The sequence below is a fragment of the Hemiscyllium ocellatum genome, chromosome 3, assembly GCF_020745735.1.
Source record: "Hemiscyllium ocellatum isolate sHemOce1 chromosome 3, sHemOce1.pat.X.cur, whole genome shotgun sequence".
NCBI lineage: Eukaryota > Metazoa > Chordata > Chondrichthyes > Orectolobiformes > Hemiscylliidae > Hemiscyllium > Hemiscyllium ocellatum.
In genome coordinates, this window is record NC_083403.1 from 120763863 (window position 1) to 120791624 (window position 27762).

The 27762-nt window shown below is 40.0% G+C and overlaps 1 protein-coding gene across 1 annotated transcript in view; it reads left to right on the forward strand.

Moving 5' to 3' along the window:
• sntg2 (syntrophin, gamma 2) overlaps window positions 1-27762 on the forward strand; it is a 271591-nt gene that overhangs the window by 38612 nt on the left and 205217 nt on the right. Inside the window, exons 7-8 of the mRNA XM_060855100.1 lie at window positions 20778-20834; window positions 20931-20988. Of these exons, the coding sequence (XP_060711083.1) occupies window positions 20778-20834; window positions 20931-20988 (115 nt within the window). The remainder of the gene's footprint in view (window positions 1-20777; window positions 20835-20930; window positions 20989-27762) is intronic.

Genomic DNA, 27762 nt, shown 5'->3' on the forward strand with positions numbered 1-27762 from the left:
AAGTGTTGTGTGAGTTGATCTGAGATCAGGCATGAGAGTGGTGGGGCTGGTGGTTTGCTGAATCCGACTCGTGTTGAGTGAAGGCTGAAGGAGGGTGCAGGGACTTTGTTCTGCAGAAGTGGCTGTATGATGGCTGCAGCAAGGATTCAGCAAGCTGCAGCTGCCTGATACCCACTCTGGTTTACATGTCTGGAATTTAAACCATCTAGTTTCTCGGGGAGGGATAGGAAAATTGCATTTGGTATATAAATAAGGTGCATTGGGCCTTTGCAAATGCATGGAAGGAAGGTAGTCATTCCTAAAAGATGAGATTCTCAACTTGTCACTTGTGGTTCAAGAGAAAAATAGGGATCCTTACCTTTGTTCCCTCATCTCTTTCCCTCATTCTGGACATAACCCCAACTCCCTTCACCTGCTCTGGCCATGAATCACTTCCACCCATTCCAGAAATGACTCACTGGGATCTAAATCCTCTTTACCGATTCTGGACCTTTTACCTACTCTGTATTTACACACACCGTCTATTCACCAACTATTGATCCGACAACCACCCATTCGCCCTGAAGGAAGTATGCTGCACATTTCCCAAACCTGCTCTGGCCCAATTCCCATTCCCCCAGTCTCAACCAGATCTGCCTCCATGCAACTAAGACCCCTTCCCACACCCCTCCACTAGGGGCCCGGATGCCTCCATCCTGAAAACCTAATTCACCTTCCCATACTGCTGAACCTGACCCTCACTCCATGACCTGACACTCACCCTACCGAGCTAAACCAATTTCAGCTTGTCCACCTAACCCAACCTAACAACTGAGTCACTACCTGGCTTCTGTGCAACTTCACATCCTTACAACATACCCCCTGCCACCCCATGTCCCATCCACATAGCATCCAATATATCTAGTTTCCTAATCCCTCGAACAATACCCCAATTGTCTGCCTATCCACCTCATATCCTGACTGGCTGGCATCCTAACCTCCGACCTATCTGGCACCCTACTCTCCAGGCACCAAAACATCACACCTTATGTTTTACCATTTGACATGCTGTCCATATTTTGACACTTTAATCAGTATATTAAAAGGAATTTATGCAAACGTTCTTGTCAGTCACAGTCCAGTTCAACTTGATATTATTACCAAAATATTCCTTCTTAAAACACTATGTAAGCATTTTCAAAATTCTCACAAAACTTACACTCTGTCTAGCTCTATCCATGTGTTACCCACAACAATCCACATGTTTGAGCTGGGCCTTTGGAATCTCCTTCCTCTTCGATGTAGGGCTGCTCTCTTCCATGAAGGTGGGTCTCACAGGTCAGGGTGGATCTTTTCCTGGATCTCCTTGCCATGGTCTTCTGCCATGAGGCTTACTGCAAATTTTCCCTGTGGTCTTCACTGAGTCTTCACTATGAGGTGGCTACTATGTGTGTGTGCTTTTATCCCTGCTCATTTCTAACTTTTCAGAATGTTCTATGACTTTGGCCAATAGGGTCATGAACTGAGTTGAAATCATCGAATTGTGTCACGCCAACAGCCTTCACTGTTGCCATGCCAGGAAGTGCAAAGATCACTTACTCCGGCAGTCAAGGTGCCACAATATCTGATTGATACTCCTTCAATACACAACCTTGGGTTGGTTGTAACTGGATCCCCCTGAAACTTTGTGACCTCGTTGACTTTGGCTTCCACTGTTCTCTGTCGCCAATAGCTGCTGTCTGCTGTTTAATTTAATTTGACCAATTTTCTGTCAGGCCCAATTTCTCCAGCTGTGGGCCAATTTAGAATGTCCAGTTTTGGGCCTATGGTCACTTGACCCCAGACAGCATCTGTCAATGTGGCTGTGAGGATATTTGAAAGCATCTGACTGCTGTAGATAGTTCTGTGCTGCAAAAGAACTTTGAATGGAAGTACAGCTCTGCATTTCTGAAGGAATTGCACATGTTGTCTCCTCTGTGAACTGTGGAGCTCCATCTTTCATGAAAAAAAAGGGGATTGATGACAATTAGCATGACATTGTCACTCACTCAAATATCCGGTCCATTTTTTTGTCAAGGCTTTTGTTCCAGAGACCTGTTTGGTCAAACAAGAAGACCGATAAGATTATAACTTATATCTAGGTCCAACCATGAAAAGGCATATGTACACTTTTTACAACACTGTATCAGTGTTATCGTTACATTTTTAAAATCTATTACCAATTTTTTAATCATCAGATTATTTTTAACCTGAACTTGAATTCTCAAACTTCCATGCTAGCATTAAAACTCGTATCGCTAAATTGTTAGGTCTGCAAGATAACCAACATTTTAGTAGTGGAGTTTTGGCTTCACAATAGTTTGCAAGTAAGTACCACTCTGAAAAGAGGGTTTACATGGCTGAATGATGAAGTGCCCACTTTTAAAGGTTATGTGTCTGAGGCTTGTTTCCAATCCTGATTAAGTGTGGTATAGCTGAAGCAATGTTAAACTCTAACCCATCTTTCAAATAAGACATTTGGTTTAGTCTCAGATCAGACAAATTCGATTTCACAGCCAGCAAAGTCACATATGTGTGGTGTAGCTGGTTTATCAGCCAAGTCAATATGAATTAAGCTTACCACTAAATCAGCAGATATTTGACTTTCATTGTGGTGGGGAAAGATCTTCTTCCTTTTTGATCCTCCTTGAACCTAAATCAATGACGTTTTTGAAGATGCAGACAATTATTGAGCAATATTTTAAACAGAAGGAGAGCCAATGATCCAAGACTGTTTAATTTCTTTCTGTTCACATTTTCATCTAAAAAGCATTTCTAAACATACATGTTTGCTCCATAAGGCATTCGGACCTCATAGCCTGATTAATTTAATGTTGTCAAGTAAAAGGGAAGCATCCATGGCAACGTCTAACTTCCAGACTGCTGCAGTATAAAAAAGCCTGCAGGCCTGAATAAAGTAGATCACTGAATGGATGGTCCACTTTGAGCAGAGAGAGAGCCATGACTAGCAGACAAATGTTTACCTCAGGACTCCTGGGCTGCCTGGCCGTAATTTTGAAGACCCAAGTAAAATGGTAATCTTGAAATGGGATAATCCATATTTTCTGGGAGCTACCATCTCCCTTCAACCAGAAAGGGAGCTTCAGAATCTCCTTCCACCATCAACCCCCCAAGCTTCCAATGTTTCATTTTCAATTTTTGCTGATAAAATGTTGTTGAACTGCTGAGACTACTCCAAATTATCAGATCAAAACAGTTGATTATCATTGGTAAGTTATTTCTTGTTTGCACAATGTCATACCATGAGCTGTATTCTGACATATCCAGAAGAGCAAAGATTCAATGTATTAGAAAGAAACTGACTGCGATGGAAATTAGACTATAGTAGATGTAAAGGAAGAAGGGAAAGCTAAAAAAAAAGAGGAAATGGTTGAACAGAAGCAATTTACATCTTTTACTGAAGTATAATCTCCAAAGATACTTGGTAAAAAGATGTGAATATAAATTGAAGAGGAATTGGAGGACGGAGTATGCAGGTTCACAATGAATATGATTTAACAGTCAGGTCAATATGCATTGACTTATCATTAAATCAGCAGGTGTTAAATTTTAAAGAAAAGTCGAACAAACAAAAATAGAGAATGATAGATAAAACATTGACCAGGCAAAAAAAATCTCCTAAATATTTCCCAGGAAATTTGAAAATTAAGGGAAACAGCAACATTACTGCCAAGCGTGGTATAATTTTTAAAAACATGAATGCAAATTTTTTTGAGAATAATTACAGTCTCGTAATTAGTTTGACATTTGATACCTCTTCTTCAATTTTTATACACATTAACAAGTTATCCACAGCTGCAGAAAGGAGTTATTGCCAAAAAGAACATATAATAATATTCATATCTTGGACATATTTCAATTTTAATGCAATCGAATAATTTTCTTAAGGCATTAAGAGAACATGAATGTTGATGTTCTTCAGTGTGGTATTCCTGTCTAAAAAAGTTGCTTCAGTCCCCTCAGCTGGTAATTACACTAACAGATGTCGATTGTTAATGCAGTAGTTGTAACTTATAAATTTAAATCAAGGTAAAGAATTGAGACTCACTGAAATGGGAGAACATGTGTAAGTTATGCCAACACACCTTTCATCCTTTGAGACAGCTAAAGAGTTGCATGTGGATACATAGGGCTGAAATTCCTGAATTGTTCTTCAATCTAAATTATATTCCCAATTGTGATAATTTTCTGTCAGTTTTATTAATAAGCATTTTACACTGAACTTACTTACCTATAGTGCTCACTGATCAGTTTACCAACAAAATATGCAAACTAGTGTAAAACTGGCACAAATGTGTCACTCCTAATTGGAGAAACAGTGAGTGGGGGATTTTGTTGTTTTCAGCAACACCTCACTCTAGAACCTTTTGCCCCTTGTTGTTCCATTTTACAGGGATATTCTCTTTGGGGAAGGGGCATTAGGAATCTTCCAGTTGCTTCTTCCTTCTCACTGCTTGAAGGGAAATGATGGGCCAAAATATTTCAGCTGTATCAAATCTGACTGCAGCTTGGTTATTGCAGGTCTCTATTGAATTCCTTTTAATTTAACTATCAAACTCTCATGATCTGAAGTATGTGAATAAGAAGTCACTTCAGCTGGGCATGCCTACATTTTTTGGCCTTTGCATTATTCATATTTAAGGGAGGCAATGGCCTAGTAGTATTATTGTTTGACTGTTACTCCAGAAACCCAGGAAATGTTCTGGAGATCTGGGTTCAAATCCCACCACAGCAGAAGGTGGAAGTTGAATTCATTAAAAAATCTGGAATTTTAAGTCTAATGATGACCATGAATCCCTTACCGATTATTCACTAATGTCCTTTAGGGAAAGAATAGACCTATGTTTAATCCCATACTGATGATATTAGGGAATGGCTGCAAGAAGCCTGCTGAAGATACAGCGATCAGCAAGGAAGCATCTCATGTCCAAAGCTACACGTAACCTTGAGAAAACAGTGGAAGAGTCCATCCAGGCTATAAGTTCTGTCATTTCTCAATGATAAAGTTCATGCCTTCATTAATGGACAGAAAGGAGTAGAGGAAATATCTAAATTGCATATCATCAACCACCTACCAGATGGGTTGACATCCAAATTACTGAGGCAAATTACTGATTTCCTGATGAAGGGCTTATGCCCGAAACGTCGAATGTCCTATTCCTTGGCTGCTGCCTGACCTGCTATGCTTTAACCAGCAACACATTTTCATCCAAATTACTGAAGCTATCATACTGGAAAGGAACTACATATCTACAGCAAAATATACACATCCAACCACAAAGCACATAACATACTATAGATGAATCTAATGACTTGTTACAGCTGTATAAGGACTAGATCATAGGTTCACATGGTATTACTTGTCTACGTAATGAAAATTACATATACATACATCCTTGCATGTGTTCTCAGAAAAGGATTCCCATTCTTTACGTGTAAAAAAGGAGGGATGTTGTATTATGACAGAGACCACAAAGGCAATATTCCTTTAGGACAGTTACATGACATCATGACATGTAACGTTTTGGTATGCAGCTACTCGTTTGACTTCAGTCATGCTGTCTGTGAAATGGAGTTTATGTAGCTAGTCAGTTATGTATCCACAATGAGAAATAACATCAGTGCACAGAGAATCTATATTATGTGCAAGACTCTCTGACATTATAGCCTTGTAAGTAGTTAGTATTGTAAATTAACTTCAGCTATCTGAGTCAAGATGAACCTACCTAGAGTATATTTTATGGACTAACAAATCATAAAACACAAACTGTATAATATTTCAAACACCAGGAATTATAAATGTTATAATTTTACTGTGGTTTATAAATTAATTGTATATTGGAAGTTTGGGATTCTTGTGTTGAATTAGTAACGTGATTTTTTTTTCTATGTTAACTTTTTTTTAGTAATTAGTAATTAACCTGTATTTCTTTATACTGATTTTGTGTACCAGTAATGAGTTTTTGTTTATTTTAATTTCCTTTGTGACCCAACAAGGTAAATAATGGGGCCTGAATATTGGCAACAGACTTTCAAAAAAAAATTAAGCTTAAGGGAAATACCCATAAATTTGAGAGAATAACTTTTGGTTTCAGCATTTTACTTTGAATGGGCAGTCCTGTGAAGTTCTAGGAATAGGATGGCTCCTCAGAAGGGCAAGATATGTAGTGAACTAGGTTCTCATACAGTGAGGAGTTAATGTCGGGTCAAGACCAGAAGTGTTGGGATAAAACCCTGCAGAGGTTACTTGAAGCTGAGCATATTTAAGCTCAAGAGTATGAAAGATTCAGTAAGAAGGTATCTGCAGTTCCCACCTAGGCATTGAGGTCTCTTGTGACTTAATTCTACAAAGGCGTTGGAAATTTAGGTTCTGCTTTAAGTATTATATAAGTGGTGCTTTAGCTTCTGTATGTTTTACATACTATACAAAATTCAATTCAATTTATTAAGTTTTGCGATTCATGCGATTATATTCTTACTGTGCTAAACAAATGTTTACATTGGTTTTATCAGTTGATGGTTTGGATCATTATGTTTTTTCTTCATTTATTTTGGTAATAAACTTACGTTTGGTTATTAAAGCAATGTCTGCAGCATCACATGTTTATGTTTCAATGAACGATTACATCATTAAAACCAAAATAAATACAAATATGACCAATCAAGCCAGGTGTCAGTCAGAAATGGAAAAGGAGTAACTAGGAGCGGGAGTAAACCATTCAGACTTTCAAGCCTGCTCTGCCAATCAATATGATTGTGTCTGACAATAGAGTCATACAGCATGGAAACAGACACTTTGGTCCAATTAGTCCATCCTGAGCATGTCCATAAACTAAACTAGTCCCACCTACCTGCACTTGGCCTTCATCCTTCCAAACATTTCTTATTCATCTCCCTATCTAAATGTCTTTGAAATGTTACAACTGTACTTCCTCTGTAAGTTCATTCCACAGATGATTCACCCTCCATGCACAAAACATTTTGCCCCTCAGGTCTTTTTAAAATCCTTCTCCTCTCACCTTAAAAATACGCCCCTTAGTCTTGAAATCCCCCACCACAAGGAAAAACAACTGCCATTCACTTTATCCATCCCCCTATTGATTTCATAGGCCTCTATAAGGTCACCCCTCAACCTTTTACTCTCCAGTGAAAAGAGTCCTATTCTTTCCAATGTCTCCTTCTAACTCAAACCCTCCATTCTCGGAAACATCCTGGTAAATCTCTTTTGAACCCTCTTCAGCTTAATAATATCCGTCCTATAACAAGGCAACCAGAACAGTACACAATCCTCCAGAAGAGGCCTCACCAATGTCCTGTACAACCTCAACATAACGTCCCAACTCCTACACCCTGTGTAATGAAGTCAATGCCATATTCTTGCTTTCTCCTCATACACTTTGATGCTTTTAAAATATTCAAGGACTTGGTCTCCACAGCCTTCTATGGTAGAGAATTGACTTGTCCGGTAGTAACATCAGTTGGAGCTATATATTTATAAACATTTCTGTTTCCTTGAGGCTCCAAAGATCTAATAATTTACTAGTCAGAAAATTATTATCACTTAATTGCTTTAAGCTAGAATAACTTCCATCATGTTATTCAATGGGTTTGTAATCTAGTTAATTGTTCATCATAAAGCACCAGCATTATGTATTCATGCATTTTCTCAGGGGATGCAGTACATGAGGTCATATTTCTATAGTCTAATTAGTAGTTGTCATATTCGTAAAGGTTAAATCAGAGAGTAATGCTATCATTTTACAATGAGTCACTAGTTTAAAATGTTGACTCTTATTGAATTAGTGCACATTTATGCTTTCAGTTGATAACATGGTTCAAGCCTCATTCTAAGTCCTAAATTCATAATCTAAGTTTTTAATATAGTAAACATTAAATAATTTAGTGGCGAATGGATGGTTAAAACTGGTGAAATGGGCAGATGATAGTGCATAAGACATAAGAGTATAAGCAGGCCATTCAGTCTATCAAGTCTCTTCCACCATTCAATTAGAACATGGCTAATCAGATCATCCTCAATCCCACTTGCCATGATTCATTTATGATTAAAAATCAGTCTACCTCAGCCTTGAAAATACTTAACAGCACAGCCTCTACACCCTCTATGGTAAACAATCACACATGTTCACCACCATCTGAGAGAAGAAATTCATATGAAAATACGAATAAGGGGATGCCAATGAAGCTTAATGTGTTTTGCCATGATGACAGATCATAAACCCAGATCTAGTATTTTTGTACTGTATTTTCAATTACAACATATAGTCAAAAGCTAACTGCGGATATAAATTCATGGCTATTTTGGAGAGATACCTTGGAATGTCACATCTTGTAAGATGTCAAGGAAACTTTAAATAGGTCGACTTTAGGAAGCGGGAGACATGCTTTATAAACTGAACTGGAATTGGACTATGAACGTTTTCGGAGAAATCCAAGACTGAATCATGCTTTGTGTTTTCCTCTTTCAAGAAGCTGTAAGACTGGGGTTAGAAGCCAGTCCAACCCTAGTCTGTGTGATTTCTATAAGAACGTGTGTGAGTGACCTGAGTGGCTCATTTGGGCTAATGGGCTAAGGTACTTGTGTGTAATAGGCACAGCTTGAGTCTAAAGTGCTGGGAAAGTCAGACGTGAAGAAATATCTACTAATCACCACTACATTATGGTTCAGAGAACACTCTTGCTCTGAGTGCTAAGGCCAACAAGCCAGTCAAATGGAAACAAAACAAAAAAAACTTTCTCATTCTGAATCATGTCAGCTATCCACCATCAAAAGGTACAAGATCAAAGTATTTTGACTGACCTGCACAGCTAAGAATCTCAAAATCAACTGCTAAAGTATTAAAGATCCACAATCTACTCAGGGACCAATCCATATGTCATTAACATCCAACTTTTTGGAACTCAGTTCTTATTTCTGATCTCTTTTATGTTGAATTATTATTTTTTCTCATGCGTGATAATTAAAAACTTACACTTTAGTTAACTCACAAAGCTTGATTAAATTGGCTTCCTTAAAACACCAACGCATTTGGTGTGCAAGAAAGAAGTACAAGGGGAAAGGATTCTTTTCAAATTAATGTTGTTGTGGTCATTATGTACCAGACCAAACTCCCTCAAAATATATTAAGAATATTGTCTAGCTCCTAACTTTTTCTTATTTTAAAGATAAGTGCCAGATGTTGCGTTCTGAATGCAATTGATTGGTCAAACAACCAGATTTGAAGCAAGTCATCTTTATGCATACACTATAGTTAAGATAAAAAAAAGAAAGAAATTGGAATAACAATTCTACTGGAAAACGTAACAGAATAATGGATTATTTTACTGTGAAACAGTAACTGTTCCAATGTAGTAACATCCCATGAACACACCCTTGGCAAAATGCAAGTTCAGAAAAAATAGATTATCTCACAGGCAATTCTCCAGTCCAAGAAGAATAATATCAAGGGGAAACTCTGAGAGACAGAGTAGCAGGGAGAGATGTTGTGTAGTTTCCAAACCCAGCTTCAGCAACTGCCCTTATTGAAAACGTAAAACTACAAACCCTGGTTCTGTGGGAGATTGTCCCATCTATTCAGCCTGCTTATATTGTTCCTGCTTTAAAATAAAACTCAAGACTTCGAAAGATGTTTACTTTATTGACTTTCAATAGTCAGCTTAGCATCTCCGTCTTAAAACCTCTGTCTCAAAACCTCACTTCAAACAAAACAAAGGACAAAATGCATCTCTCCAATCCATAATCAAATAAAAAGAGGGAGCCAGTTTATTCCCTCATCACCCAGGAGTTTAACAATTTGTGTTACCCCTCCTGTAAGCATCATAACTTGGGGAATCTCATCCAGGATCAGGTCACAACAATTTTGGTCAGAAGAATAAGGAGAGTCAATGTAAACTAAATGATACAGTTTTAAAGAGGGTGAAAGGACAGAACGATCTATTGATCCAAGCACCTAAATCTCTCAAGGTGATAGCACAAGTTAAGAAGATTGCTTCAGCAAATAAAAAGAGGAGATTTGGAATTAAAAAGCACCTTTCATGACTATTTTACAGCCAGTTATGGTTTATTGACCATTAGTTACTATTGTAATGCAGGAAACAGTAGTCAGTTTTTGTAGAACAGACTCCCACAGGTAGCAATGTGATAATGACTGGATCAGCTGATTCTGATGATCTTGGTTGAAGGATAAATATTCAAAAAATCATTAGGGAAACATGCACTTCGCAATAGTGTTACAGGATTTCTTCCAAAACAGAAAGCAGGCAGGGCCTCCATTTCAAGTTTCATTTGAAAGACAGCATCTTAAACAGTGTTGTAGCCCCTTAATGCATCACAGGAGAGTACACCTACATTTTCTTTGTGCTTAGAATTCTGAAGTGGAATTAGATTAGATTCCCTACAGTGTGGAAACAGGTCCATACTGACCCTCCGAAGAGTAATCCACCCAGTCACATTTCCCTCTGACTAATGCACCTAACGCTATGGGCTATTTAGCATGGCCAATTCACCTGGCCTGCGCATCTTTGGACTGTGGTAGGAAACCGGAGGAAATCCACACAGACATGGGGAAGAATGTGCAAACTCCACACAGACAGTCACCCAAGGCTGGAATCGAAGCTGGTGCTGTGAAGCAACAGTGCTAACCACTGAGCCACTGGTGCCGGGCATTGAGTGCACATCATTCTGACGTAGAGATGAACATGCCATTGTGAAGCACAGCTGATAGCTATAACTAAAGCTATGGAATATGAAAAACACTACTTCAACTGAACCTTAATAATTACTGATTGGTCCCCAGATGGAGCTTAGAGTCAAATTCTGAGCATGGTAGTTTTGAAAGGATATCAAAGTTGGAGTGAGGAGACACAGGAGATTTGTGAGAATAATACAGGGATGCAGGATTTCAATTACATGGTGAGACTTAATTAGTTTGTGTTTTTCTCCTTATGGTGAGAATGTTATGGGGAGATTCAGTCAAGGTGTAAAAGTCATAAATGTTCTTGATGGAGTAACTAAGGAGAAACTGCACCTGGTGGGTGGTAGCCATGGATCAAATGTAACAGGTAATTGGCAAAGGAACCAAAAAGTGAGATAAAGAAATAACTTTTACACATCATGTTATTGTGATCTTCCCGAAAGGTTTCTGGAAGCAGATTCAATAATAACTTTCAAAAGGGAATAATATAGATACATGAAGGGGAACCTCAGCAGGTGCATGTGGAAACATTAAGTCTTTCAAAGTTCTTTCAAAGACACAAGGAGTTGTGTTAGTTTTGTCACATACTAAAGAGAAAACGACATGGTTGAATGTACCATCTTTCAGTTGAGACAGCAAGCCGAGGCCCTGTCTGCTCCTTCACATGGATGTTCAGGATTCCATTATACTTCCTGCAGAATGCAAACGACTCATCCAGTACCCTGGCGAATATTTAAAACATTTGAGGAAAACAGATAACCTCAATTCTTAACTCACTTTTGTTGTGGAATCTTGTGTGTACAACTTACTTTTATGTCAGTCAGCAGACAACAAGCATTGGTCTTCCATTGGTTGATCCCGGTGATTTAATTTTCCATTATATTCAGGAATCTTCTTTTCCCCTGTGCCTTGGATGACCAACATAATCTGTTTACTCATCCTGATCTTATAACCTGCTGACAAACAAACCCATCTTGGAACTAAATTCATGCATTATTGTGATTTTTTTTGTTTCACTATATAAGTTTTGTCCTTTATTACAAGCATCTTTATTTCCAGAGTAAGTCAGACTTGCACTTGCATTTACACCTTCACAAGCTACTGTAAATGACATGTTGTATTTAGTGCTGCTACATGTATTCTTGGAGAACCCATTCCTCTCTGTGGAATGCTTGACCTTGGGTGGTCTGTCAATTTTATTTTGGTCGACTGTAAATCTGCTTTATTCTGCAGTCACCTCTAATCTTTTTTAGATCTGATATTCACCTGTACAGCTGTTCTGGTTGCATTGTTGAACTATTCGCTCCAAATATCCAAGCTGTGCCATTGTTATTTCGTCCCACTGCATTGACATAATGTTCCTCAGATGGCTTCTGTTCCATTGCATGAATTTAACTCTGCCTCTATGATCTTGCCAGTTCTTGTGTACTGATTACATTTGCCATTTAATATGTCACATTGTCCACACACTTTATTATTTCACCTGCATCTCCTGTGAATTTTGTTAGATGTCTCATTTCATTGTCTCCTAATGTCCTGTTTTAATTTATGCTGCTAGAAGGTTCAATTTTCCTGATTCCTTTACCATATATTTTTATGTTTACAAGAAGTTTTCAATTCCTCAGTCCTGTATCTAGTGTCAAATCTTGTTCCTGGATGGTTACCTGGTACTCCACAAATTACCTTGCCTTTTCTTTCATGATTTTGTTAGTTCATTTCATTCATCTTATCTGAATACTTTCTTGATTCTTTTGCATTTACATTTCTCATTCTTATTGTCTGCTATATCATTCATTTATTGTACAGCATTTAAGGTTGCCCTATCTCTCAAACTTATTCTTAAATCCAAGATCATATTCTTGCCTGCCTCTCAGCCAATATCAATATAAATACTTAGAATTACACAACGCAATAACATTTCAAAAATAGGTGCTTTCAAATGCTCACTGCTTTCTTCAAATTCTAATTCTGTTAGAAAGCAATTTAAAGCATCATCAATATATTATCCAGATTGTTTTGTGGTATCCAATTAGTTAATGTTTCAACTTCCCTAGCTGGCTTCCCTATTTTTCCATGAAATTAGATTAGGTTACTTACAGTGTGGAAACAGGCCTAGCAAGACCACACCAACCCTCCGAAGAGCAATCCACCCAGATCCATTCTCCTACATTTACCCCTTCACCTAACACTACGGGCAATTTAGCATGGCCAATACACCTAACCTGCACATCTTTGGACTGTGGGAGGAAACCCACGCAGACACGGGGAGAATGTGCAAACTCCACACAGACAGTTGCCTGAGTTGGGAATTGCACCCTGGTCTCTGGTGCTGTGAGGCAGCAGTACTAACCACAGTGCCACCATGCCCCCCATTAATACTTTAACTTCACTTCTTGTGATTCTTTATTGCCTGTGTTCTTCTATCACTAACTGCTCTGAAATTGGGCAGAATTTTAATTAACAAGGAAGTGTGGATTCAAGTGCAAGCAGTGTTTAGATCCCAAAAAAATACTAGGGTGTCAGAAACCTAACATGATCCTGTCCACTTGGAACATTTACTGAGGCAAGTCTGTAGGTGGGTGGGAAAGAGCTATCAGGAACTGAAGAAGATGATTTCCTAGCATAGCATTGACAACAATCAGCATCTTTGACATGATGGAGGAACCTCAAGAGACACTGTTGACATTTCCAGGTTCCTTGCACAATATCTCCCCTTTAAACAGGTGCAGGTGAGCATGCATTATAAATAATCAAGTTAATCACACCCCTGGAATTCTCCTCTTCTGCTGGAGATATCTGCAGGATTTCACGATTAATGTTTCTCTGTGAGGATCAGTGGCACATTTACCCAAGGCCACCTTGAATGACCCTCACTTTTCTTTCACCAATGATTATGAGCTCAGTCATTCTGCTGAAATACAAAACCTCATTCCTCATGCCAGTCAGGATGACAACAGGTATCTCCCTCATTTTGAACTTCTGCTTTACGCCAATTCATTTTTACAAAAGACCTACGTTTTCGCGAACCGAAAAAGGACTTCCAAGCTCCTTCCCTGGGAACTGTATTCAGCATCTCAGCATCAAGCCACCATGTCTAAGAACTGTGTCTGTGAGCATCTGTGCTACATCTCGATTTATTTTGTGCATCCGTTAGCAAGATGTATCCCAAAGTAGGCTATACCTCCCACCACTCCAACCTCTAATGGCCTTTACTATATGTTAGTGTGAGTTGAAGGTTTATGTGTTATTTGGTATGGTTTAGTAGGTTTTATTGGGTCTGAGAATGTTCAAAAAATTTCCCATATACATTAATGGTAATTGCTTCTTCGCTTTACGCCATTTCAGCTTACAGTTTCATAGGAATACTCTACTTTCGGATAGCAGGAGACACTGGTATAACCACTCAGCCTTCCCTGGTTCCCTGCAGCTCTCTGGAATTGTATACTGCCTTCTCCAGCAGGAGTGTCAGAAATGGAATGTCTGAAGAGAGCATTTTTGGAGGCAAACTGTGAGGGATAGGCATGAAATAACAATAGGATAAAGTTGAGTGTCAGGAGACAGTGGCTGCAATCTGAAAAACCCTCACTGTAATTCCAAGATTGAGGACTGACATGCATCACAAGTATGTCATTTGGGCTGAGGTTGTGGCGTTGGAGTTCATGATGTGGAGTACATGATATTGGCAGCAAGGTCAGGAATGTGACTTTCCACGAATTCTTCTCTCTTTCCAATGTTGAGTCCTTTGATAAGGTAGGATGGCTGTTGATGGTCAAGCCCTTTTCCACTGTCTTCCCATGCCTTCACATACTCCATCCCAGCTGGATGATGGTGTAAAGCTGGCTGCATATAACGTAGTGACAAACTCAGGGTCATGATTTGCTGCCTTATGGATCAGTGTCATCCAGCTCAATTAATTGAAATTAGCAGAGGTTTCTGCACTGAGTGTGGGGTCATGTATTGGAAAGTAGGATGCCAGTTGTCTTTCCTGTCCTTATGGCATCTGGGAACCTCTTGTGGAACTGAATCCAGAATGCGGGGATCACCACCACCCCACCCCATCCCTCCCAACCTCATATGTTGAACACTCCTGCGCCTCCCAGCCATGTCTGCAGAAGAAACATCGAGTAAAAGTGACCAACAATGCATCCTCTCTGACATGAGTTTTATGCTTCAAACTGGAAAACCAGTACAATCAATGCATTCTTTTCCAAGTACAATCACCTCTCCAGTATCTGGCACATGTGAGGAATGGTGAGTGCTGTTCACTGAATCTGCTGATTGCTTGAGAAATATGTGTGGTGGTTTGAGAACCCAACCTATCGTTGCCACAAAGTGAACGTATGTTTTCAGAAGTATCAGTATACCTGGCTGCAATAGATGCTTCTGTCTTTATTGATACTAGCTTTCATAAAGCATCTGTAGATCCATTCTTCCCTTCCATTGCTAAGTATCTGATAGCAGAATTCCAAAGTTCTGGAATTCCCTTTCTGATGCCAGTTACACGAGGATTCCGGATGCTTGGGGCAGGACAGTGGGTACTTTACTGTATTGATGTTTTGTTGTTTTCACAGGTTCCTTCCACTCTTGGGAAATGAGGTTTCCTTATGAACCCTCACTACCTCCAGCATCACCAGCAGGGAAGGGTTGGAGAAAATCTCCTTATGCATCTCCTTCCAACTGCTTCCTTCATGAAGAACCAATATTGGGTAGATTTACACATTCTCACCCTTTCCAGGGCCTGTCGGTGAACTAAAACCCTGCCATTGACCAGAGAAGGTTATCAGCACAGGGTGCTGTTAGATTGATCAGGAATGCTAATGGCTGAGTTAAACAGGACTGATCATTGCAAGTTCCTCACCCTCAGTCAGCCCTGGCCCCTTCTGCCAGATATACTTAATGGTTTGTCCAAATGGCTTGACCCCCTTGCCCACTTTTCCACAGGTGGTAGAATATGAGCAAGGACAGAATAAGGCACTTGAGTGGTTCTCAACTGGACATTTGAAGGCCTCAGTTGGTCTCAAATTGAGAAGGTTGGCCTTATTTGAAGGGGAGGGGTGTGGTTGAGGAAATGACATGTTCTATATCCTCCCATAACCTGGCAATTCCTGCCTCCTGGTCCGTCTCCACTGGGAATATGGGAGATCATAAAGTTCCACCTTGCGTGTCTGGAACTATGTTAATACAATTGATTAGTTACTTGTAATATTATCACATACTGACTACACAAGGGAAATATCTTTAACTCGCATCGTTGAACTGATACAACATTCACAATTAACCAAAGTAGGCCGTTTAACTTCTGCAACATTTATTTTTAATTTGAACATGCTGACTGTATTTATTTCTATTAATATCTTTCTGAGGGAGGAGCTGTGCTGCTGGACCTGGGCCAAAGCCTGCAGCTGAGTGATGAAACTCTAACTTTCACATTATCGTAGCACAGATTAAGGGCTGCTGCTTATGCATTTTTCTTCCAAGTTTTAGTTAGCTAATTGTCGGTGTACCGCTCTCATTGGCTCTGAAAATAATTATTATACAGTAACAATGGGCTGAGGCAAGAATTCCTCTGCTCACTGTATAATTATTGGATTACCAAAAGTTCTGATGAACTCCCAAGGTATTAAATTTGTTATGAAGAAGGTTGAGGCAATGGGGAGTGTGCCTCAATCAGCAAGCAGATAAGAACTGGATCTAGTGATGGTGACCTTGGTTGGTGGTTGAAAGCATGGGAGAAGCTTGACTAAATTCAGTGTCTGAAAGGGCCAACATCCAACATTCCCTGGAACTTAAGCCCTCCGTACTGGAAATCCTGCAGTTTTGATTTTGATTTGATTAAATTCCCTACAGTGTGGAAACAGGCCCTTTGGCCCATCAAGTCCAAACTGACCCTCCAAAAAGTAATCCACCCAGACCCATTTTCCTTTGACGAATGCACCGAATACTGTGGGCAATTTGGCATGGCCAATTCACCTGACCTGCACATCTTTGGACTGTGGAAGGAAACAGGAGCGCCCGGAGGAAACTCACGCAGACACGGGGAGAATGTGCAAAGTCCACACAGACAGTCGCCCAAGACTGGGATTGAACCAGGGACCCTGGTGCTGTGAGGCAGCAGTGCAAACCACTGAGCCTCCATTCCATCCCAGTTGTGCCACTGTCAGTGCTGCAAGTCAAGTGTGCCCAGGCCAGTGATTAAGAATTGGTCCATTGGGGTGATGTTGAAACATTATTCTAAGTTGGAAGTCAGAGGAGGGGGGGGAGGGGGAGGTCAGGAAGGATGTTTACATTTCCTCCAATGAGACAAAGAGAGCGATTGAGTTTGTTGGAAGTGAATGCAAGAATGGTTATGGCGATGCATGAGCGAGAGAGCTGGCGAGGTGTCCACAGTGAGTGAATGGATGGCAGAGGAAGGATTAGAAGCTTGGGAAGGTGAGAACTGTTGAGTGAATATGAAGCCTGCAATGATGAAAGTTGAAGTCTGTAACCCTGCTGAGATATGTATGCGCACTGTCAGATTAGAGTGGGTTGTAGCACTGGGAGTGGGAGGTAACAGAGAGATGTTGGAATTAAGTCTTTCGGAGTGCAATGGATAGGTGACCACCCTATCACTCCCATTTCACTCAGGATACAGCACTATCATTTGTGTCTAGACTGACTAGTTTAATTAGTACACCCTCCCCATTTGGTTACCTGAACAAAGGTCTGCAATCCTTTACACTACCACCAGGAACCTGTCCACTAAACAGAAAACCAGTTTTTCTTTCCCTTGGCAATGCATTGAATAGTAAAGGTTAAGCACCACAGTCTGAGTGTCAGTTCTTAGTTCCAGTGTCTGAAATGGCTTGTAGCAAGATTTTGAAAATGGAAGCCAGGCAGTAGTTGACGTTATTTCCTCTCTGACCACACAATTCTCTGTGAAGGGCACCCAACAGTTGTGGGTTTAACTATTAGCCTCACAATTAACTATGTGAAGCCCAGAAGATAATGTGAAAAAAGTTGCTCTGAGTAATGGACCAGGTGTGATGAATCTCACTCAACCAACCACTTAAAACTGAAAATAGCCATGAAATCCATATTTTACAAACCTCAAAATTAGGCAAGTTCCAGCCTCAAGGAGTGTCCAGTTTGTTTGCACATTTCTAGTTTGAGTAAACTTTTAAAAAAAAGACTGATTTTCTTAGAGATGGAAAAGTTTCATGTACAGAACAAATGTCTCTGACTTCCTTCCACCATAGTTGCAGATATAGGAGACACAGTATTTTTCATTCTTGTGTTCTGACATGAATAATCAGTAAACTGTCTTGATGTGACTAGACTTAAATACACAAAGACTGTAAAAGTGTAGATGCAGCATACATAATGGATACTTTGCCTACCAGTGCCATTCAGGTGTGGGAATGAATAAAACATGAATGAGTTTGATTAATACATTGTTGCAACATGCCCATTTAGTGTTTCTGAATTTCACCTTTTCAAATTAACAGCTTTTTCGCGAGTCTGTTGGATCATGTTGAATAGCTGTCATTCTCTCGCTCTTTTGGAACTGATTACTTTTTACTGCAACAATTATTTTACCAATGATCTTGTGTCTAAATCAGCCAGAGGACAGTACGGAGAGGCAGCATAGATTAAACAATGTCTGTATCAAAGATTTGTCGCCAAGCCTTCTACTGGGAATTTTCTTTACTTTCACTATTTTGCTTCCAAAAAGCATAACAAGTGTTGCATTTTTATTCCATATAGAAGGCAATCTGAACTTTGACCTTCCTAAAGTTATCATATTGTGCTGCTCTTTATGAGTTTAATAAATGTTGAATTCTATACAGTTTTACTAAAGTGTCATTATTGTGAAAGCTTATTAAAAGGAAGATAACAGCTCAAACAGAAATTTATCTGATGTATTGTTCGTTCATTTAATTTGTTTGCCTTAACTGTTGCTTCTTCTCTGGTTCTAAAATAACCAAGTGTCCAAAATAGGTGGGCATTTGGTTTCCCTTTCAAGTTAGAATTAGTTGGAGTGGGAACAAAACAATAAGTTTTTCCCCTTGAATTTCAGAACACTGTTACCTTGTCCTCAGGTTAAAGAAAAATCTCCCCCGACAAGTGTGTAACCATGAAGCTTTCTAAAAATAAATGCATTTTTCTGTAATTCTCTGCATATGGGATCAGGGGGAATCTTAGTGGGTACTTCCGTTGCAATTTGAAATATAAGAAATAGGTGGAAAGTCTTCAGAAATACAGAAAGAGGTCTAGAACCGTCCACCATGAAAAAGTGCATTTGGATCTTTGTATATTTTACTTGAGAAAACAGAGTTCACTTACTTTCCTGATCCATTCTGTTCACAAAATTCTTCATTTATATAAATTATTTGAATCATAGAATCCCTGCAGTGTGGAAACAGGCCCTTCGGCCCAACAAGTTCACACTGACCCTCTGAAGAGTAACCCACCCAGACCCATTTCCCTACACTTACCCATGACAAATACACCTAACTTACAAATCCCTGAACACTATGGGCAATTCAGCATGACCAATTCACATAACCTGAACTTGTTTGGACTGTGGAAGGAAACCAGAGCACCCAGAGAAAACCCGCACAGAACGGGGAGAATTTGCAAGCTCCACACAAACAGTTGCCCGAGGCTTGAATTGAACTCAGGTCACTGGCGCTGTGAGGCAGCAGTGTTAACCACTGAGCCACCACACTGCTCCTATAAATTATTGGGATGTGAACATAGGAAGTATAGTTCGTAAGTTTGCAGATCAGACCACAATTGTAGGGGACGTGGACAGCAAAGAAGGTTATCTCAGAGTAAAATGGGATCTTGATCAGATGGGCCAACAGGCTGAGGAATGGCAGATGGAGCTTCATTTTGATAAATGTTTGGTGTTGCATTTTGGAAAGCCAGATAAGGGTAGGACTTACACATGTAATGGTAAGTACCTGGGGTGTGTCGCTGAACAAAGAGACCTTGGAGTGCACGTTCATAGTTCCTTGCCAGTGGAATTGCAGTTAAATAGGAAAGTGAAGAATGTGTTTGGCATGCTTGCCTGTGTTAGACAATGCATTGAGTATAGGAGTTGGGTGGTCATGTTGTGGCTCTATGACCACTATTGGAATGTTGTGTGCAATTCTGGTCTTCCTGCAATAGGAAGGATGTTGTGAAACTTGAAAGGGTTCACAAAAGATTTACAAGAATGTTGTTTGGAGAGTTTGAGCTATATGGAGAGGCTGAATAGGCTGGGGCTATTTTCCCTGGAGCATCAGAGGCTGAGAGGTGACCTTATAGAGATTAACAATATCGTAAGGGACAAGGTCTTCTTCAAGGGTGGTGGAGTACAGAACTAGATGGCGTAGGTTTAAAGTGAGAGAGGAAAGATTTAAAAGGGATTTAAGGGGCAACTTTTTAATGTAGAGGGTAGTGCATGTATAGAAATGAGCTGTCAGTGTAAGTGATGGATGCTGGTGCAATTACGACTGTCAAAAGGCATCTGGATGGGGATATGGATAGAAGGGTTTAGAGGGATATGGGCCAAGTGCTGGCAAATGGAACTAGATTTATTTAGGATATCTGGTCAGCATGGACGAGTTGGACTGAAGGATCTATTTCCATGCTATATATCTCTATGAGCCTAAGTGTATTATTTGTACCATTTCTGAGGTGTGGCTTAGTGAAGAACAAAAGCAGAGTATGTCATATACTGGGATTGAAACTGATCTGTGCCAATCACATGAATGGCCTGTAGACAAATTGGCAACCGATAGTTCATCACACCAATTTTTAGTTTGCATTGACTTTTAAACTACAAACCAAATAGAAGTGACAGTAAGGCTAAATAAGTTTCCAGACAAAGAGTTTAAAGGATGGAGTGCATTTCAGTGGGAAGAAGAATAAATGCAGGTAAAAAATCAACTACTATGCTGTGGCCAGCCGTTTTCATAGTGCAGGCAAAGATCATTTTCACATCTTTTGTCTCATTTAATATCGCTACTAAATTTAACTTTTGTATGATTTTTTTTAAAGCACAGAACTGTTACACTTCGCAGGCAGCCTGTTGGTGGAATGGGTTTAAGTATTAAGGTGAGTGCCATTCTCTCTGTCCTCTATCTTTATTTTACAAGAATAGCATTCTGTGGAAATATCTTCTCATTGTTCACTCTGCGACTTTTTTTTTAGGGAGGTGCTGAACATGGTGTACCAGTTGTTATATCAAAAATCTTTAAAGATCAAGCAGGTAAAACATTCGTGAAAGCAACAGTTTCTTTATACTTGTTTCTCTTTTAATAGAGGAATTGTTGTGCCCGTGCTTGTGTGTTTGCATGTTCGAGAGAGAAAGGTAAAATGTGTTCTAATCCTGCAGAGGTTAACTCAATGATGGAATGGAGGATTATATAAGTGATCAGGAAACAGGATACAAAGTGCTTCTGCAGTGACGCGAACCATTCTCCATCATAATTCATGTAATACAAAGATGACCGTAACTTTTTTGACCAAAAAACACCATAATTTATATTTTTGTTCTTGATGGAGTTTTCCTGAAAAACAGGAGTCACATGGATAACATTAGCCACTTGCTCTTAATCCCTCTGAATGAAGCCACACTAAAAAAGTTTTATAATTTCGAAAGTAACAAAGTAAATCCCTTTTTCTTAAGCAACTTACATGTTCCTTCAATATCTGTTATAGCGGACTATTTTTGTATCTAATTTTTAATGTCCCATTTACAATCAGCTGTTTTCAAATTGGAGTCAGCTGCAAGAGCTGAAATTGCAATAAAAATGTCCTTTTGAAATAGTGCATTCAAAATATTCTGACCATTAATTTATTTTCAGGTCCTTCTGCAGTTGGGCTCACAAGATTCATGTAATCTAATCCCTTGACTTGTATACATTTAATTAAATGCTTATGGTCGATAAATATATCAGGAACTATAATTAGAATAACTCATTTACTGCTACGGAAGTATTCTATCATAATAAGGGAGATTTTCTTATAGTCCAATATACATATAAATAGTCTTCCTGCCATAAATTTTCAGCTTCAAAAGACTAATCCACTTATTCTTCAGCTCAACTAGTCAGTTTAATACCTCATTAATCACTGCTTATACAAGTGTAATATCAGCAATAACTCTCATTCAAAACATTGCTCTGGAAATAATGAATCTCTTAAGTACTTTTTGCTGTATAACCCACTGCAGCCAACACGTGCTCATCGAATTTATAAATAATCTCAGGCTCACTTAAAACAACCCATGAACAGAAATGTGAAGTGTATTTTTTTTCTTATACCAGGAGAGACATCAGTGAGATATTCAGGAGGATTGACTGGATGGCACAAATCTGAAGTAGAATGCAAACAATGGTTTACTGTCAATTTATTTTTAATGCTCCACCCCATTAACGCTCTGACCTCTCCATCCTTCCCTCTCAGATACTTCCTCATCTTCAATTTATATATCATCTCCTCTAATGTTCCCCTCAAAATTCAATGCATTTGTTTATTTTTTAGAAAATAACATTAAAATACAGTGTGCCCTCTATCTCTATTGCTTACACATAAGATTTAGAATATATATTGCACTATGACAAATAATATTCATTTGTATTTTCTAAATGCCAGTAAAGCCCAGATGAGAAATTATTGGCTTCAAAATGCGAAAACTGGAACTATCAAAGTGAGGAAAGACTGCATTATAAAACTCAACATTTCAAGTCAGCTAAAGAGGCTGTAGTTGTTCCACCCAGTTAATTCTTAGAGACTAAAAACTCAAACTAGACTCACAAGAAGTTTGCCTTTGCTCCCCAGACCCCACCAGACTTGTTGAGATTGTTCAGTGCTGATTTAAAAAAAATTCAAATGTCCAGCATTCACAATATTTTGATTTCATTTATTTTGCATACTGCTCCACTTTCAACTTTGATGGAAAGTAAAATTAGGCAGAGTTTGTGAAAATTGCTCAATCCCTTACTAATATTTTGTACCCCTGTTGAAGTTGGAACAGAATGTTCGTCCAGCACTATCTATCTCAAATTCCAGTCTTTCGTGCTGTCTCTGCAATTCTTCGTGCCTCTATATTTCTTCATCCATCTACTTCTGCTCATTCTCTCATGTATCCTACGATGTGTTCTCTTCTCTCTAAAAAAGAAATTCAGCGTAAATTTTATCATAAATGGAGCCTTTGATTATGGTCCGAAATCACTTGAAGTAAAACTACTGAGCAGAAATTTTTAAAATCTTTAGAAAAATACTTAATCAATACAGCTTACCAAACTGGCCTTCTGCAGCCTGAGAGATTAGATTGTGGTCCCTCAGACAGTGCAATACAAAGTCATGCTACTAAGATGTTCAAAATTATAAGGGGACTGGACAGAATGGATAGGGAGATACTCTTCCCACCAGGAGGTGGGTGAGAACCAGCACATATTGATTTACGGTGATTGTCAAATGATCCAAAAGAGGCATTGAAAAATGCTTTGCACACAATAACTAGTTGGGCTGCATTGTGAACTGTTGAGAAGTGTAGTGGAGAGGCATTCAATTCTGCATTTCAAAGGTGAGTTGGATAATTATCTGAAGAGGAAAAATAAATTGCAGTGTTACCAAAAAAAGACGGGAGAGTGGTGTTAGCTGAGTTCTTGTCACAGAGAACTGGTAAAGACATGCTCTGTGGTTTAATTGGCTGATTTTATTGTACCACTCCAGTTGGTTTGTGGGTAAGGGAAATGCTGTAAATGTTTTTTTCAGTATCCTTCCCACCATCTACCTTCACATCCTGGATCCTGCTATGACTTTATGGGAGGTGGGGTGAGGCTTAGGGTTGCCCACCTGGCCAATCAATTAACGTCTCATCTTCGGTCTTGAGACCCTTCAACCACACGGCATCAACATCGACTTCACTAGTTTCCAAATCTCCTTTCCCCAACCTCATCCGACAGTCAACTGCCCCCCAACCTGGCATCCCCGGTTGACCTGCAACACCTGTTCATCTTCCTTCCCACCTATCCACTCCACCCTCCCCACCATCCAATCACAATTATCCCGACCTACATCCACCTATTGAATTCCCAGTTGCCTTTCCCCCAGCCCCAACCCCACCTTCCCATTAATCACTTGACCCCCATCCACCTCTCCTCATCCCCACATTCCTGATGAAGGGCTTATGCCTGAAACATCAACTCTCCTGCTCCTCAGATGCTGCCTGACCTGCTGTGTTTTCCCAGTACCACACTTCTTGATTCAATAAATTAATGGCTCACTTCAGTTTATCCTCCTGCCTGCTGCAAATCTTAGGCTGCGGGGGTGGTCGGAAGTATGGGAGATGCTTGGTAGGTTAGCCTTGTCAGGCCTCAGGCAAAGGGGTGGTGAAACAGCTCCTCCCTTATCAACCTCCTTCTCTGATTGTGTAACCCCCCCTTTCTCTGCCAAAAAGGTCTACCCAACCTTTTGGGTTCTGCCTCTTCTACAGCCTTGGGAGCCCACCTCTCACTTTACTTCACCTTCTGTCCAATTCCTGGCTGGAGAAATCTGCATTCATCCCGTGTGGTTGGAGGGTTCCTAGCTGGAAGATGAGGCGCTCTTCCTCCAGGCGTTGTGTTGCCATGGTCTGGCGATGGAGGAGGCCAAGGACCTGCATGTCAGAGTGGGAGGGGGAGTTAAAGTGTTCAGCCACAGGGTGGTTGGGTTGGTTGGTGCGGGTGTCCCAGAGGTGTTCTCTGAAATGTTCCGTAAGTAGGCGGCCTGTCTCCCCAATGTAGAGGAGGCTACATCGGGTGCAGTGGATGCAGTAAATGATGTGTGTGGAGGTGCAGGTAAATTTGTGACGGATATGGAAGGATCCCTTGGGGTCTTGGAGGGAAGTGAGGGAGGAGGTGTGGGCGCAACCACCACAAGGGATGAATGCAGACCCTCCAACCACAAGGGATGAATGCAGATTTCTCCAGCTTCCTCATTTCTCCTCCACTCACCTTATCTTAGTCCCAACCCTCAGACTCAGCACTGCCTTCCTGACCTGCAATCTTCTTCCCAACCTCTCTGCCCCCATCCCCTCTCCGGCCTATCACCCTCACCTTAACCTCCTTCCACCTATCGCACTCCCAACACCCCTCCCCCAAGTCTCTCCTCCCTACCTTTTAATCTTAGCCTGCTTGGCACACCCTCCTCATTCCTGAAGAAGGGCTTATGTCCAAAACATTGATTCTCCTGCTCCTTGGATGCTGCCTGACCTGCTGCGCTTTTCCAGCAACACATTTTTCAACTCTGATCTCCAGCATCTGCAGTTCTCACTTTCTCCATCCTGGTTATTTTGTTGGCTGCTGATGTCTAAAAACTGGAATTGATAATTGTTTTTTCTATTATTATTTCCTGGCTACACTTAATGTTTCTCCAGCCAGCTGAGCAGCATTCATTGTATAATTACATTCTCCATTATTGGTACAGAACACGAGATACTTGCCTAATAATTTGCCACAGTTCAGTCCACTTGCAAATTATGTTTCTGTTCTTTTGTTATGGCCTGGCTTCTTTGCCAGACATATTGTCACCTCACTAATTTAATTTCAGCTTTAAATTTGATCAAATTCCATTGCACTTAAAAATCCATCTCACCTAGAAGCTGTCTGGGATTCATCATCAATTTATGAAACCGTCCACTTAATCGATCTCCCCAGTCCAAAAGTCACTACTCAAACTATAGTCTCAGTGCTCCCTCCCTTTCAACCATTGTGCTATGAAACTCCATGTTTTACCTCAATTGTCTAATAACTTCACGTTATGTCATTTTTTTTCATGCAAGTTAACATGAAAAGGTTTCTCGACATCTAAGTACTATATATCATGGAGCTTTGAATGTTATTAGCTCAGAGCAATCAAGATGTTTAACAAGATAAGATCTTTCCATTCACCCAATATCTTTGACCATCATTTACTAGAAGGACCAACTTGAAATCACTGAATGATTCATTTACATAGCTTAGCTATTAAGTTAATCTGCTTGTCCATCCATCCTTGAGAACTGGTCCATAATCTTCAAGTATAATTATTTTTACTTTTCATTTATGGGATGAGGGCACCTCTGATTAGGCCCACACTTATTGTCCATCTCTAATTGTCCAGGGGGCAGTTAACAGTCTACCACATTACTGTGGGTCTGGAGTCTCATGTAGACCAGACCAGATAAGGATGGCAGATTTTTTCCCCAAAGTGACATTAATGGACTAGATAGCTCTTACAACAATCAATAGCAGTTGTCATTGGGATAACTTTCTTAATTTCAGGTTTTTATTTGATTTTAATTTCACATCATATGTTATTTGAACCCTTGCCACCCCCTCCCCCATCCTGAAAACCAGCATCGAACTTTGGATTACTATTCTTGTGACCTGACCACTCTGCCAAAGTCTCCCCATGTTGGGTGAGGGTATAGGGTGTGAGGTACTGGGGTAGTAAGTTGGCAGGGAATGGAGCCCAGCGGTTGGGGTGTGTAGTGTGGCATGTGGCTATAGATAGAGCAATTGGCAAGTGGTTGAAGACTTAGGTAAGGCTGAGCTGGTTAGCTAGGAGATGGAGCTGGAGTTGGAATATGTCAGGCAGGCATAGTTTGGTAGTGCCATGATGTTTAGGGGTGTTTGACACTTGGACACGGAGGGTGATTGGGTCTGGGTTAGATCAGATGATGATGCTAGGTATTTGTCTGGGTCTTGATGAGTCCGCCGGGAGGGGTGATCATGTCAGATGGAGGAATTGTGTGTCCACTGGGCTGGGTCCAAGCTGGAGGTATTAGGTCAGGAGGCTGTCAGTGTGGAGAGGACATCAAGTCAGTGAGTGGGTGTCAGATTCTGAGAGGAGCTGGCAGGGTCGGTGCTGAGACAGGTATGTCAATTTAGGAATAAGCCATGAGCAGAGCATATTTGAACTCCTCTAACATCTCCTGCTTAACTATTTAAGTGAAGGAAGCCAAAACATAGATCACGGCACATTTAATTGTGCCATGGTCACTGCCCGAATGGATGTGACTGCAGTTAATTATTCTGATCACTAGCTGGTACCATACCAGGGTATGAGTTGTTTCATGTTTCACTAACTTGTTTATGTTATTTTAGGCTGGGTAAGTGCAGGTAATGAGGGTGATATGTTGATAGTGGAATTCTGGAACGAATTTGTTAAAAGCTGCACGACAAATCATGGAGCGAAATTAGAGCTCATGGATTAAGAGGGATAGCAGTAATTTTAACATAAAATTAGCTGTATAACAAGAAACAGAATGGAAAGAGGAAGGCTTGTCGTGGAGTTTCCCAGAACCATTACTTCCTGATACGTACTAATTATCTAGACTTTGGTATCAGGGAACTACTTTGAAACCTGTGGTTGACACTAAACTTGGAAGCATTCTGAATATTAATTAGGGAAGCATGCAGCTTCAAAAATAACACGTTGGTATGTGGGTGGCAGATAAAAAGTAGCATTGAGAAATGTGAAGTTATTCATTCTGGTCAGAAGAATGAGGAGATACAATATAAAATAAAGGATATAATTCTAAAGGGGATACCTCAGTACAGACAAACTTGGAGGTATGTGTGCACAAATCATTGAAGCTGATATGGCAGGTTATAAGAACTTTACAAATGAGGCATACATCACAGTAGCAAAAGAAATTATGACAGCTTGCATAAGATGCTGATTGGCCTCAACTAGACTATTTTGGTCAGTTCTGGTATCACAATTTGGAAAGAATATGAAGGCTTTAAGAGGATGCAGAGAAAATCCAGAAATGAGATTCCAGGAACGAGGAACCTTATTGGATGTGGATTGATTGGAGAAGATGTTGCTGTTTATGATTGTCATTGTTAATCATTATGGCCACCACTGCCCAAATGCATGCGAGAAATAGAATGCATCTCCCTGTTGAAAACTGCACCTGAGTGGAGTGAACTGGTTGAAGTGTGCTTCAAATACAGAAAATACATTGGGATTTCAATTACTTGTGAAATTTTATTTGACATTTCCTTCA